The sequence below is a fragment of the Corapipo altera genome, unplaced genomic scaffold (assembly GCF_003945725.1).
Source record: "Corapipo altera isolate COAL_440 unplaced genomic scaffold, ASM394572v1 61411, whole genome shotgun sequence".
Lineage (NCBI taxonomy): Eukaryota > Metazoa > Chordata > Aves > Passeriformes > Pipridae > Corapipo > Corapipo altera.
Genome location: NW_020884875.1, coordinates 25063980 through 25078779, shown reverse-complemented (window position 1 = coordinate 25078779; position 14800 = coordinate 25063980). Strand labels below are relative to the sequence as shown.

Here is a 14800-nt window from a genome sequence, read left to right as displayed (position 1 = left end):
AAGACTAACACTGTTCTCTATTATATTTATCATGCTGTTTTTATGCTTTATTATTTTCCCTTGTACTATGAAAACCTCACCTGCATCTCTTTGCACGTTCTGCAGTCCGCCAAGGAAGGAAGCCTTTTGTGCCTGGTGGTAGTGGTTTTGGTGAGTAACTCTCTTTGACAGATGTAATTTTTTTCCCAGGACTTACTGATTTTTTAGACAATAGTCCTGTATTGAACAGCAAGATTAGAAGAAAAGAGAATTCATTATACCTAATTATTTACATACAAATTCACAGCATACTCTTCCTAAGTAACACTTCCTGTGTAATAACAGGGACTATTAATATAATAACTATTATTAATAATAAGTAGGAAATCTGCCATTCAGTCTAACTACGCTAAAGTGTCCAAAAACTTGCAATTTTAAGCCAGTGTACTTAACTGCTACATTAGGTTGATGCAGCTAAGACAAGCTGTTATTCAAAAAGGAAGTAAAATTTTGTAGCTAAAAAGGTTTATGAACATTACTAATTTCAGATACCTAATTCCATTGGCTCACATGGGAGACAATCCATGTAGACAATAAAGCTATCTATGTGCTTCAAACTGCCCTCTAGTGGCTTGAGTGTGAAGAACATTGGTTTATTTGTGGGCAAAATGCTTAAAAATAAAGCTGGCACTCGTAGATTGCTTGTACTTAATACTGGCAATCTCTTCACTTAAGAGAACTAGTAATGAAAAAAGTCATGTTCACCAGTCCAGTCTTTTGTTTTTGTTTAAATCATATACTATTGAAGTAGATTCAGAAAAGAAACCTAATGTGGATGATCACTCTTAACTCAGGTTGCTCTAAGTCAGAAACTAACAAGTCCAGAAAACTTAATTTGTTCACCTAATATTTCATACAGTTAAACTAGCAAGAATTAGGGTTATTATTTCTCTGAGATCAATAAAACAACTGATTTTGTAATGGTATGGACATGTGTAATTATGGTAAGGGGATTCAAAATTTCAATTCCATCTCAAAATAGCAAACAAGATAGATTTCACCTCCTGATTCCCTCTCTCCCAAAACACACCAAAAAACAAAAAGAAAGAGGAAGGAAAAAAAACAAACGAAAACCAAAAAACCCCACACCAAAAAAACCCTACCCACACCACCACAACTATATATGTCAAGCATTTTCTTCTTCCACCACCCTGATCACCACAGTTTATTTGTACAAAGACTTCAATTTGATTTATGCTTACCTCTCTGTTTCCAGATAACTAGAGCAAAGATGAGAGACAGTCAAATGTATTACACTGAAATTTTTAGTAGCTTACTGAAAAAGCGTATTGCAGCTATCAGTACTAAATTATAAATATTCAAGATACCTATCTTATTTTAAACATAGTATTTATAATAGGTTTACATGAAGTTTAAAAAAATATCTTAGAACATTTTGTACATCAGTAAAAAATGCATGTTTGTTTGTTCTGGCAGAGGACAGCTTGCTACAGAAAGGTTACAACAGCAGAAGAACTAGGCAACTTACTACAGCCAAGCTTTGCAGAAGTGAAAGCTTGTGGAGAGGATGCACTCAGAATAAATACATGCAATTCTTCCACATATTTAAGTCAGCATGTCCTACCATTTTTCCACCCACTATCTAGCAGCACTAAAAACAAAAGCAAGTTTCCTATAAATACCAGTGATGATAGAAGATGCACTACTGAATTAATAATAAATTGAATTTTTTTGGAGACAAGTGTTCTGTAAAACACTAACATTCTATATTTTACAATTAAAGCTCTTAAATATTAATTTTGTTGACAAAATTTACTGTAGTCAGAGAAAATAAAGACGGTATTACCAATACGAATAGTAGCTTTTCCTTTTCGACCACTTCCTAGGACAATAGTTCTTTTCTTTGGTCTATTTTTCAAAGCATCTTTGGAAGATGGAGATGTCAGCCACTTATACTGGAATTTTTTTTTAAAGAAAGATAAATCAGTTTAGTAACTGATAGCTAAAGAGGTACTTATTTAAAATAGGAGAGGGTTTTGTCATATATACTTTTCTGGTACTTACAGAAAACTTAATAAACTGTAAAATTAGGAAAAATACCAGAAGTCCCACAAAGCCCAAATTCAAACATAGATTTGATGCAAGTCTGAGTGCTACATTATCAGAAAGCGTTCCCAAAACTATAATATCCCATCTGATATTTTCCTATCTCCTGAGCAAAACACTTCTTTTATAGCAAAAACCCACAGCATCAACCCTACAAAGAGACAAGTTTGGCTTCTGCATTTCATTCTCAGAAAACTGGCTTGATAGGAATGGCTGGCTCAGGCCAAAGTTCTCCAGAGTAATAAAAGCTTCCCTAGCACAATTTTGCATTACCAATAATATCAGTATTTCAAAAAATACGACGTTGTATTTTCACTGCCTTGTAAAGAAAATTCATCCTTACAAAGTAAAAGCCCCCAAACTAAAATTAAGACACAGTGATGATCAAAGACCACAGTGGTACCAAAACTTCATTTCCTTACAGCAATAGCTCTATTCTTAAAGCTTCCCTTTGCCCTGATAAAAAGTTTCACTACTTCTGGTAGAGACTCTTAAGTTACACTGCAGTTGTTTTTCAATGTGCATCCCTAATACAAGGTCTACTGCTAAGCAGCTGTTGAAGGAAATATAGATGACATTAACACAAAGTTTTTCTCAGCTTTAAACACCACATCAGAGTAGGAGGAATTGTATGGCAAAGTTATTCCCATCTAAAGCATAGGAAGATTAAAATGCCATTACTGTGCTCTAACCAACCAAATTTAGTCCAAATTTATCATTGGCAAGAAAAACTTTTTTTTTTTCACATGGGACTCAAATAATCCTTGGGTAAGTTCTGCAGGGTCTACAGCTGCATCTAGCTCCTCAAGACAATGAATTGTTCTTTTTAAACTAAAAACAAACAAAGAATAAAATGAAATTGTAAACATCTAAGAGCATCTTAATTCTGTTTTACAAGACACAAAAAAGGGCAGCTTTACTAGGTTAACCCTAAAGTTCATCTAGACCAGTAACCTCTTTCTTATCTAAGTGCCTGCTGCTTTTGTTGCATCCAAGTATAAAGGCAGCAAAATATTAAGACTATGTTTTGAAAGCAGCTTGTTTTATAGACGCCTTGTAGCGAGTTGACCCTGGCTGGACACCAGGTACCCACTAAAGCCGCTCTCTCACTCTTCAACTGGACAGAAGACAGAAAATATAACAAAGGATTCATGAATTGAGATAAGAACCGGGAGAGATCACTCACTGACCACCATCACAGGCAAAACACTTGAAAGCGGGGATATTAATTAAATTGATTACTAACGGAATCAGAGGAGGTGAATAAGAAGTAAAATAAATCTTAAAAACACCTTCCCCCCACCCCTCCTTCCTTCTCAAGTTCTACCTCCTCCCTCTGCAGTGGCACAGGGAGATGGGGAATAGGGGTTATGGTCAGTTCATCATAGGTTGTTTTCTGCTGCCGCTCAGGGAGGGGAGTCCTTCCCCTGCTCTCTGTAGGGCCGCTCCCATGGGAGACAGTCCTTCATGAACTTCTCCAGCCTGAGTCCGTCCCACAGGTAACAATTCTTCACAAACTGCTTCAGTGTGGGTCATTTTTCCACAGGGTGCAGTCCTTCAGGCACAGGCTGATCCAGTGTGGGTCCCCCACAGGGCCACCCACAAGTCCTACCAGGAAAACCTGCTCCAGCATGGGCTCCTCTTCCCATGGGTCAGCAGGTCCCTGCCAGGACCCTGCTTCAATACAGGCCCCCCACAGGGTCACAGGCTCCTTCAGGCATCCACCTGCTCCAGTGTGGGTCTCCTCCACTGGCTGCTTGTGGATCTATGCATCCCTGTTCTTCACATCCATGGGTTGCACCACAGGCTGCAGGGGAACCTCAGCTCTGCTGCCTGGAGCACCTCCTCCCACTCCTTCTCCACTGACCTTGGTGTCTGCAGAGTTCTTCACATGTTCTCACTCTGCTCTTCTCTGGATGCAATTTTCATCTGCCACACAACTTTTTTTTCTCTTTTCTAAATACATTAGTACAGAGGCATTACTGTCATTCCTGATTGGCTCGGCCTTGGCCAGCAGCAGGTCCGTCATGTCTGGCACTGGCTCTACCAGACATGGAGGAAGCTTCTAGCAGCTTCTCACAAAAGCCACTCCTACCAAACCAAAACCTGGTCACTCAAACCTGATACACACTTTCAATGGCTTTCTCCTTTAACCTATTCAGTCTCTCAGAAACTCCATAAACTTTCACCACCTATTACACTCAGTCATATCCACAATTACAGTTCATTATACTGCTACATCATCATGGCTAGGCTTCGCAAACGAAGATTTGGGAAGGCTCTATCCACATTTGCTACAGGCACGCTGGTGGCTTATGAGGCCAATACGTGACAGACATATCCGATTGCAAAAGGCACAGCAGAAAGACTCCTTAGATGGTGTATTATGCAAGGCACGGTTCTTTCTGCGTTGCCTTTTTTCCTCGAGAGTGATCCTGTGTGTGTTCTCGAAGGAGACATCTGCGTTATAGATGGTGTGTCTCCAGCCCTCCCGATTTGAGGCCAGAGTAGACCAGTTATGGTGATCAATAAGGCCAAGGCTGAGATGTTGTTTCAGGGAGTCCTTGTATCTTTTCTTCGGGGCTCCTCTCACGCGGCAGCCGGTGGCAAGTTCACCATAGAGCAGGATCTTAGGGAGGCAGTGGTCCTTCATCCTTGAGATGTGCCCGGCCCATCGCAGCTGCGTTCTCAGTAACATGGCCTCAATACTTGTGACAGCTGCTTGCTCTAGTACAGACGTATTGGTCACATAATCTGACCAGCTGATGTTAAGGATTGTACAGAGGCAGCGTTGATGGAAGCGTTCTGGGAGACGCAGGTGGTGGCGGTAGATGACCCATGATTCGGAACCGTATAAGAGAGTAGACAACACTATGGCTCTGTAAACACTGATCTTGGTGTTTTTCTACAAGTGTTTATTACACCATACTCTTTTGTGGAGTTTTCCAAATGCACTATATGCCTTAGCTAACCTGTTGTCTATCTCCCGTCGATCTTACCATCTGAGGAGATGAGGCTACCAAGGTAATTAAACTGTTGGACTGATTTGAGCTCTGATTGGCCAATGGTGATATACTGCTACACAGTGCTGCTAAAATAATACAACTTTCTTTTGTTTTAGCTGCCCATCAAATTTAAAGGCATAAATTAGCAGCAGGGAACTAACTCTTCTTGCAAACCTGAAAATCCAACCCAAAAGGCAATCACCTACATGCTATTGAAAAACAAAGAGAAACAACCAGTTTTTACACAAAAGAGGATGGAAGGACTGCTGGGACTGGTGGAATAATAAGCTGCTTATCAAGTACTGACTGCTGGTCAGTACTTCTTCATTCACGTTGTTAATGAAGTATGAAGAATTGCCAGTAAAAGTTTAGATACTGCACTAAGTGGCAAAATATAAAACTAATGTCTTGAGTCGAGTTATCTCTTAGTATAAGGGAGATTCCCCAGAGTTGCTTCTTTTCATGGTTTGACTTTCCACAGAGATGCTATTTCCACGTGATCCCTGCAACATTTTGCAAGTATTGATTGCATCTGCCAAGAAGACAGAGCTTCACAACCAGGGTCAATTTCTCAAAAGAAGTCTTCTAGAGATTGAAGTAGGGAACTATACTAATCCTCAAGGAATTTTACACACAAATTCTCAGATCATTAAATACTCCCTACAGATCCACAGCCCTGACTTTTAAGTCTTTTCAAACTGAAAAGAATAATAAGTTCCAGAACAAGAACTGGGATAGCTGCAGTTCTGTGAAATAAAGAGCACTCGTTTCTTTCCTGTCTCCTTTGGGAGCTGAATCAGGTTTCTTTGTATTTGAATAGTGTATCTAATAATAAATACTCCAGATATTCAGTTTATGCACATTACTGTGAACTCTCTGTGGACTGCTAGATAAAGATGAAAGGGCGTACTGCACTTTAACTGAACACTGTTTTCTTAGATGTTTTGCATTGGAAAGGACAGTCTTGAGTAACTTAAAAAAAAAAATCTTAATTTTATAAATTAGAAGTAAGTTTCAAAATAAATTAAGTTTTGAATTTTAAATTGCAGTTTCCTTTACTTTTAATGAAAATTTATTATTACCATGTTAATAAGAACACATGTAGTAGAAAGCCCTCCGACAGCAATATTTATTTAACGTTCTACAGTAATGCCCATGTACACACACATTTCCATTTTTCTTTTCATTAAATGTATATTCTGGTTTTTTTACATGTTACACCTTAAATTCCATGAGAAACCATACAAAAGCCCAATTCAATATCATGTTGCTGATAGTGTTTTTATGTTTTTCCCTACATAGTGGGGTTTGTTGGTTTTTAAACTGCCTAAAAGTCAAACTTCTGTTTATAACTAGAATAGCTGCTTTAGATTCATTTTGAACAAAGTTCTCCTTAAAAAAAAAAAAATGCAATGGCAGCTGCAAAGAAAACCCCAAATTCATTCCAAAATCTGTAAAACATACCTCTGAATTAGCAATATTTCCGTTCTTAAGAACTCTTTCAATAATGTTTTTCATCAGAACATGACCTAGAATGAATTAAAATACATGACTAAGAATTCTTTGTATGAGACAACTCTTTATGTGAACAAAGAGATCATTGAATAAGCAGTATACATTAGCTACCCTTCTTGTTTCCCTAATTTTAAAATGTTTAGCAAATTACTGTGGCATGGTTTTATTTCTTAAAAACAGTTTACCTTTCCACATATATTTATGGAAGAAGAAAAAAAAAAACACCACCACACAAACAAGACAAAGGCAGACACAGATACATACCTATTAATGGATTTTTTCTTATGTCAAGTACCACTAATGTTGTATTAGTTTGAAGAGCATCTAATAATGATCTTGCTCCCTCATTGGATATTCCACACTGCTGCAAATCAAGTGCTGAAATGTTTAAGGAGGTAAAAAAAAAAAAATTCATTGCACTAATGATATTTAGTTAATAATTTAATTTAATAGTCAATATCTAAAAAAATTAACCCACACCTGCTGAAAATCTCCATTTCATAGAACTTGAAGGATAAGAAACAAGGACATGATAACAGCCATGTGTAAAACAGGAGTAATACTTTAAAAGAAGAAAACTAAAAATTTAAATTGGTATTTTAGATCAACTTAAATAACTGTTAACAACTGCAAAGGAAGTAATATAAACCACTTTACAACCGCTCCGGGCAACATGTGCCAGTGTTCGGACATCCTTGCAGTGAGAAAGTTTCCTGACCTTCAGGAGAAACCTCCTGTGTTTTAATCTGTACCCACTTCCTCTTGCCTTGTCACCAAGTACCACCAGAAAGAGTATTTCCAACTCCTCTATAGCCTCCCTTCAAATGTTTGTATGCCTTGTAAGACCCTAACTCTGAGTCATCTTTTCTCCAAGCCAAACAGGCCCAGCTTCCTCAGCCTGTTCTGCAATGAGAGTTGCTCTAGCCCCTTCATCATCTTAGTGGTCCTTCACTGGACTCTCTTCTGTAGCTCCAGTTCTCTCCTGTATTGGGGAATCCATGTGTGGCCTCACTTTTGTTAAAAGGAAGAATCACCTCCCTCAACCTGCTCAAAAGCCTTTCCCTATTTTACTCTGGGATACCATTGGCCTTCTTTGCCATGAAGGCACTTTGCTGGCTCATGGACAGCCTGTGGTCCACCAGGATCTGCAGGACCCTTTCTACAAAGCTGCTTTTCAGTCATACAGACCCCAGCATGTTCTGGTGCATGGGATTATTCTAGCCTAGGTACAGGACTTGGCACTTTCTTTCCTTAAAATCTGTGAGGTTCCCATCAGCATCTCTTCCAGCCTGCTGAGGTCCCTCTAGATGGCATCCCAACCCTGCCTTCCCAGGGATCCAAGTAAGGCTGACTGGCCTTTAGTTTCCTGAGTCCTTCTTCCCAGACTTCTCAAAGATAAGGGTGACATTAGCTATCCTCCAGTGCTTATGCACCTGTCCTCCCAATCACCATGCTCTTCCAAGGATTATTGAGAGTGGTCTCAAAATGATATCAGCCAGCTCCCTCAGCACTTGTGGATGCATCCCATTAGGACTTATGGACAACTGTTTGTCCAGTTTGTTTAAGTATTCTCTAACCTGATCCTCTTCCATCAGTACGCATCTTATCTTAAACATGCCTCAAACTATAAAACAGTTTCAACAGGTATTTGATTCCATGTACAGAATGCTATGATTTACACCACCACTTTTAGTAATTTTGTACAGATACAATGTAGAACAAATTAATTCTCCAAAATACTAGAGAACAATACTAGATGACACAAAAGTATTTGGATACTTTGGCAATTCAAAAGAGAAAGAGAAATTTCTTTTGAAAAAAAGAGTATTCTTCCCCAACTGCATAGTGACTTACTTTTCTGGCGGCAATTGTTATAACTGACAATTTTAAGTTTTCTGCCTACCACTACCATATCTTAAGAGTCTATTTTGCAATACCTTTCAGCCAAAGGTCCTCTCCTAGACAGTCTGCAAAGGCACTTGCTCCTCTATCTCCAACAAGCATGTTGCAGTTCAAAGTAACCCGTCTCAAGCCTGTCATATATTCGAGATCAGGTCGCCTGTAACGCAGGCTTTCAGCCCAAGCTTCACCATGTCTTCTCATTGCCTGGTGCTTTGCAAACAAAGAAACTGTTAACAAATGCAAAGCCAAGGCCATTATTGATGAAAAGATCACAAGTTATCGTTCTTTGTAATTCATGCTCAATGGCTTAAGTGCTGATATAAAGAAAAACAGTTATACTGTTTTGGAGTTCAAGAAATGCAAGTAATTTTTAAACCTTACAATTAACTCATGTTTGTTCAGATTACCCAGTTTGCAAAACAAATCATTAAACTTTGCAACAAAATATCTTTTTACCTTCTTTTGGCAGACAGATACTTTCAACACATTGAACAGGAAATGCATACATACTACAAAATTCTGTGTTTTCACAAAAACCACTGTTAACATTAATTAGAATATTGCACTAGTCACACACTTACCAGTTAATCAGTAGCTTCTAAACTGTAAAATCAATTATTTTTACCCAGTGCTTAAGAATACTTGAAATATTTAAATCCCACATTAGAAAACTAAGCTACTTTTGGCATATAAAGTCACAGCTTTCAGAAGGACTATACACTTCAGTACTCACATATGCTCCTCGCAAAGTGCTTTAATGGATTTAGAGCTTGAAAGTAAAAGTAAAAAATCAAATATATTAAGTTCTTGTGAGCATCTTGTTCTAAGAAAGTTATTAAATTACCTTTAATACATTTGCTATATGTTCAGCCCCTCGCCATGTCAGGCTACATGCCGTGAAGTTTACAGATCTGATAGTAGCTGCATTCTTTATACTCTGACAGATTGCTGAAGAACAAAAAAGAATGCATGTTATCTACACACACAACTTCCAGATTATCAAAACACAGTTTTTCACTGCCCTATTAAGAGGTTAAATCAGCTTTAACAGGCAAAAGCTTTGACAAAGAAATAGTGTTACGTAAGAAGTATATTTTAAATAAAGTCTTCTAGGTTTATACATTTCTAACGCAAATGTTTAGAAAAGAGTATTTGAACAACCTAGAACATATTTTATTTCAGTTTACTTACGTAAACTCAGGAAAGAGTTAAGAAATATAAATACTGTTTTAAATACAAGTATAAACGTCATTATAAAGTAGTATGGCTATTTACTAGCATCAAGAGAAAAAATTCAAGTCTTTAGAAGTTGTTGAATCATGTAGAATAAAGGAAGGATTGTTATTTTAATCATTATAGACAAATTTAAAACAGGAATGGAAATACTGAAAAACTTGCTGACCTATTTGGAAACTGAAAAAAAAGAGAAAAGTATATTTACACATTTTTGATTCTGAACTTACTTTCCAACCCTCCATCTCCAATTGGACAGTGGGCTAAAGAGACACTTTCCAGAGATGAAGCTGTGGCCAAGCCCTTAAGAATAAAACAATATTGTCAACTGGCTTTAAAGGCAAAAAAAGAGAAAAGACCAAGTCACCTAAACCGCACAAATTCTGTGCTCCCTACAAGAAACTCTAGGGGTTCAGAGGAAGGTCAAAACACACAAACCTTTAAGTTCAGTTAAAGCTGGTTAATTTCTTTAGAACAAGAGGAACTTCCTTTCCTAGAAGCCACTCACTAGCAAGTTCAAGTGTTCCACTAATACATCTTGAAGATCAGTTTTTATTTCCTTGGTGTCCCACAACTTTCCTTCTATCATGTACATGCACAGTAATTTCAGTCAAAAGCATACATTATATGCCTCAAACACATACCAGAGATGTTGCTAAGATCTTTCCACTAAGGCTTGATGAATGTGATTTTGAAACATTTGGAAAAACTAGGTTATAGTAAATATCTCAACAGAATCATTTGTATTATGCATAACACATATATAACTTAGACGAAAACCATCCCTGTCTGTGACAAATACTTAAAAATTTAGTTGCTACTATTCTTTATTCTGGGCATATTTGCCATCTATTTGTATATTAATATATTCTCACCTTTGTTAAAAGTGTTAGATCTCTTTCCCTCAGAAGCAAACCCTGCAGTTCCAAATTTTTTAGTACATCTGATATACTAAGACAGCCTTTCACAGCTTTGCATAGTTGGCCAGTTAAGTCTTTTGACAGAGTTGCTGGAGTTCTCCTTCTAAAGTAAGTTTTATATCTTTCAACACCTAGTAAACAACAAAAATTACATATCAGTAAAATCAAGTCTCTACTGGCTTAAAAGCAATCCCAATCACACCTTGCTTTTCTTTGCATATTTTCTTAAATAGAAATAATTCCTTAGGCAATACAATTCCTCCCCCCATGTATTCAATCATACAGAAGTTTTATGCAACAAATTGCAACAGGCATACATCAAAATATTTAATAGCCATCACTACAGACCTGATTCTTCAAGACCATGTTGATGTAAACTTCTTATTCCGATAGAAGTAAGAGTCTTATTATGCCTGATAGCATTCAGAAGTGGTGCCCAGTCAGTAGCTTTGATGTGATCTACAATTAGATCAATAGCATTTTGAGTGAGGTTAGCCTTCACAGCTTTCAGTGGGACAGAGCCTTGAAGTTCACAAAGATGTTCATAATGTGAGTAGAAATCCAGCATGCACTGCCTTCTTAATTTGACTGACTCAATCATTTCTTTTACGTGATAAATTTCTCTGTAAAATAAAAGGGGGAAAAGATATAAAATTTTTTCAATGTATAACTGATTTTGCAACACTGTGTCAATTCAATATGCATACCCAAAACATGGAAATGTTCCTATACATTGTATAGCATTTACACATCCTTAATGTGGCAGCTAAAAAACTGACGTCTTATGATGCTGACTACTTGCTTAAGTACAGCTGAATTAATAAGGGGCTGAAAAAAAACCCCAAACCAACAAACTCACATATTTATTCTCCCCACACAAACAGGTATATCCAGAACACAAAAGGCCTGATCTTCAAGCACTAACTGTTGTAAAGATCTTGTTTTCCTCTTAAAATTTAATTTTGTAGGGTCAGGGTCTGCAGACTCACAAAAGCCTTGGATACTCCCTGGCCCACCATAAAGGGAAACATACAGAAATAGTTGGGAAACAGAACTTCTTTGCGAATTCAGCCAAAAGTCTAAATTCCCCTCAGAATACAAAATAAAAATGTGTTTTCCTAAATTTTTTTGCTATTGCATATCTTATATATGTATCCCAGTAAATTTCAGAAAGCACTTTTAAGGCATAAGTTTTTGTTATACATTAGTAACCATGTAGCAAAACAGTACTAACTTCCAAGTAGAACCTCTAAATACTGCTATTAAGGGTTAAGTAATTCCACTGTCTCAATAGCAGTATTTGTCAGTATACACAGAAGATACATTTGTTTAAGATCAAGATAGAATTAAGTATTCCATACAGGATATCAAACATTTTTCATATTGCAAACATTTTTTCTTACTGCTACAGACTAGAAAGCTTCAAGCAATCTTCTGAAAAATTCTGTATGTCAAATTAGGACAAGAATTACTGGACAGATACAAGCATGTAAGGACAGCCATTTCTAAGATTATAATTAGAAAAAAAATTATATTTTTTTAGTATCCAAATGACTAAAAATGTCATAAGATACAAACTCTAATAATAAATAATAGTTATATATAATACAGTTAATATTACTATAATAATACAGTTCCTCCACACCCTTTTATTTATTTTATTTTAGCTATGATTTACCAGCATTCAATGATTAAACTGTGGCCACAGGAACAGAAATTATTAAATTATAGTCCAACAGTTCAGCTTCAGAAAGTGGTCATCAGCTTTAAGGCACCAATGGCTTCTGGTCGATACACAAAATATTAGCCTTTTATCTCGAGCTTAAGCAATACTCTTTCACAGTGGCTTTCATTGCAATACCTGAACACCACACCTCTAACTTAAGTAAAGAAACAAGACACGAGCCCTAGAACTCGGAGCTAAACCCACTTGCAGGTAGAGAGGAAAAGGGCCAAACTAATCATACCCACACCACCTTCCAAATGAAAAACAGCTCTGAAAGCTAGAACTCTTCTGCAGTGAAGTCAGTGCATCTGACACAACCTTAGAGTATCTTGACGGGCTCTGACAGTGTACAGAAAAAAAACAATTATTTACTTATCTTTCAATACAGATGCCAGAAAACATCAGATGATACTAGCTGGTGACAAACAAAAAGAAACACAAATAAAACTGAAAAATCCAATTCCATGCTAAGAGTCTCCAGGAGGCTATGACTTTGGAGCGATTAAAATAATGAGCTGGGCGAATGTATAGAGGAGCAAACAAACAGCACACCAGGTGTTCACTGCCTGCAGAAGCCTTGGCCATGTCCCACATCCCGAACTGCAGGACACAGGCGGGAAGCTTAACTGGGCGCTGATCGTATGCTTACTTGCCTTGCTAACCATGGCCTGGTGGTCTGCTGGGACTGCGCTCATTGTATTTGACCTGCTGCCCCACCGTGTCTAAGTATGTAATGAAGCATCCAGCTAACACACGCAAATAGACAACCGTGGTTTTAACTGCATAAAGGAGGAGCTTTTTAGTGTTTCACCCACTCAGTATCGACACGGCTTCTGAGAACTCCTTCAGACCGTCCATCACTGAACCCGCAACAACCGGGGCTGCGCTGTCCGCCGCCACCCGCAGGGGCACGCGAGAGGCGGCCGGCAGCAGCGACACCCGGTCGCTCCCGCACCCGCAACCCCGCGCCCCCCGCCCCGACGGTCCCCCCTTCCCGGAACCGACTTCAGCCACCTCCGCGGGCTCCGCGCTCGCCCCCCGGGCCCCCGCCCGCTTCTTCCGCTGCCCCTCCGCGGACTGCGCGCCCGGCCTCCCCTGCGCCGCTGTCACCGCCCCGTTACGGCCTCCGCCCGCGCCGTTACCGCGGCCGCGCGCCCGCCCCACGCTCCAACCGCCGCCGCGCGCCGCCACGTGGCACGAGAAGCTGACACTCCATTGGCCACTGCTCCTCCGCCCGACCGCCCGCGTGCAAAATGGCCGCACCCGGCTATGGCAACGGCGGGGGAGTTCGGTGGAAACTCTACGGCTGAACGCGAGCTAACTGTGGTAACAAAAGATAAAAAAGCTTTGAGTGCAGTGCTGGAAGAAAGCAGACAGGCTGTCCTTCAGTATGTTTTATACATGCTGCTTAGCTTTACTGTGAGCAAGGCATGCGGGTAAGGAGCTGTATCGGTAGGGAAACAGCTGTGCTGATGTACAGCAGTAACCGCACTCAACTGGCCCGAGCAGTCCGAGAGGATGAACAAATTCCTCTTTCACAGTTACGTTTCTCTTTAGTTTCTTAGGTTAGTTTACATAGAGGAGACTTCACATCAGAGAACCATTAACATTCAGTGCAGTGCATTACACAGTGCAACATTTAAGGCAAAATAACTGAAAATGCTCAAAATGGAGTCCAAGTGCAGATCCTAGAATTTGCAGCTCATTCATGTGTAGGGACACCAGCTAATTAAAAAAAATTATTACCGTAGATTGATGACTAAGAGTGACTTGGTTATTTAAAAAGTTATGTCTCTAGTCTGCTTGTAGGGACCAGGATTTGAACTCTAAAGTTGAACAAACTCCAGAGAGTTTTCCAGAGAAATTAGATGGGCCCCTAGAACATTGTGAGGACACTGTGTTTACGCAGATGCAATGTTACATGCTGTCTTTGACTGGTATCATAAGCAACTGAAGCACCTTAAGTGCTATCGAGTGTACTGGAACAAGACTTATTTCAGTAAGTCTCAGATCACCATCCGTGCAAATTATTTCACTCTGACATTTTGTGAATTGAATGTAAAAGACGAGACACGGGTCCACAATCAGCCAAATGGCAAAACTAGTGTTTTTGTGACTGTATTAAACAATATTTCTGGTGCTTGTCATACCTCTCAGTGCCACAGACTAAACTCAAGCAAAATAAATTTCATATATTCTCAAGAACCTTTACTTCTAAAGATTTGCTGTTCAGGCTACTTAATGAAAAAGACATCTCCAGAACTGAAGTTCATAATATTGCATAGAAACTGCTCCAAGTTGCTCCCTACCAAACTTGATTTTCTTTGAAAAATAATGCTGAGTGTCCTTTTCCTTAGTAGTTAATTCAGTGAATTTGCTTTGCATTCTGTTTA

General features: G+C 38.8%; 1 protein-coding gene across 4 annotated transcripts in view; it reads right to left on the bottom strand.

Moving 5' to 3' along the window:
* CEP78 (centrosomal protein 78) overlaps positions 1-13542 on the bottom strand; it is a 31376-nt gene extending 17834 nt beyond the window's left edge. For 2 of the 4 annotated variants that reach the window (XR_003526236.1, XM_027634698.1), the window contains exons 1-10: positions 13413-13542; positions 11030-11304; positions 10637-10812; positions 9992-10064; positions 9373-9476; positions 8564-8738; positions 6891-7004; positions 6576-6640; positions 1847-1955; positions 81-216 (exon numbers count right to left, since the gene is read on the bottom strand). Coding sequence is in view for 3 of the 4 variants with exons in the window: in XM_027634698.1 (XP_027490499.1) it covers positions 81-216; positions 1847-1955; positions 6576-6640; positions 6891-7004; positions 8564-8738; positions 9373-9476; positions 9992-10064; positions 10637-10812; positions 11030-11282 (1205 nt within the window). In the remaining variant the exon portion in view is untranslated. Of the gene's footprint in view, positions 1-80; positions 217-1846; positions 1956-6575; positions 6641-6890; positions 7005-8563; positions 8739-9372; positions 9477-9991; positions 10065-10636; positions 10813-11029; positions 11305-13222; positions 13354-13412 lie in introns of those variants that run through there. The other 2 variants (XM_027634697.1, XM_027634696.1) reach the window with 2 other exon arrangements.
* Positions 13543-14800: the final 1258 nt, after the last annotated feature.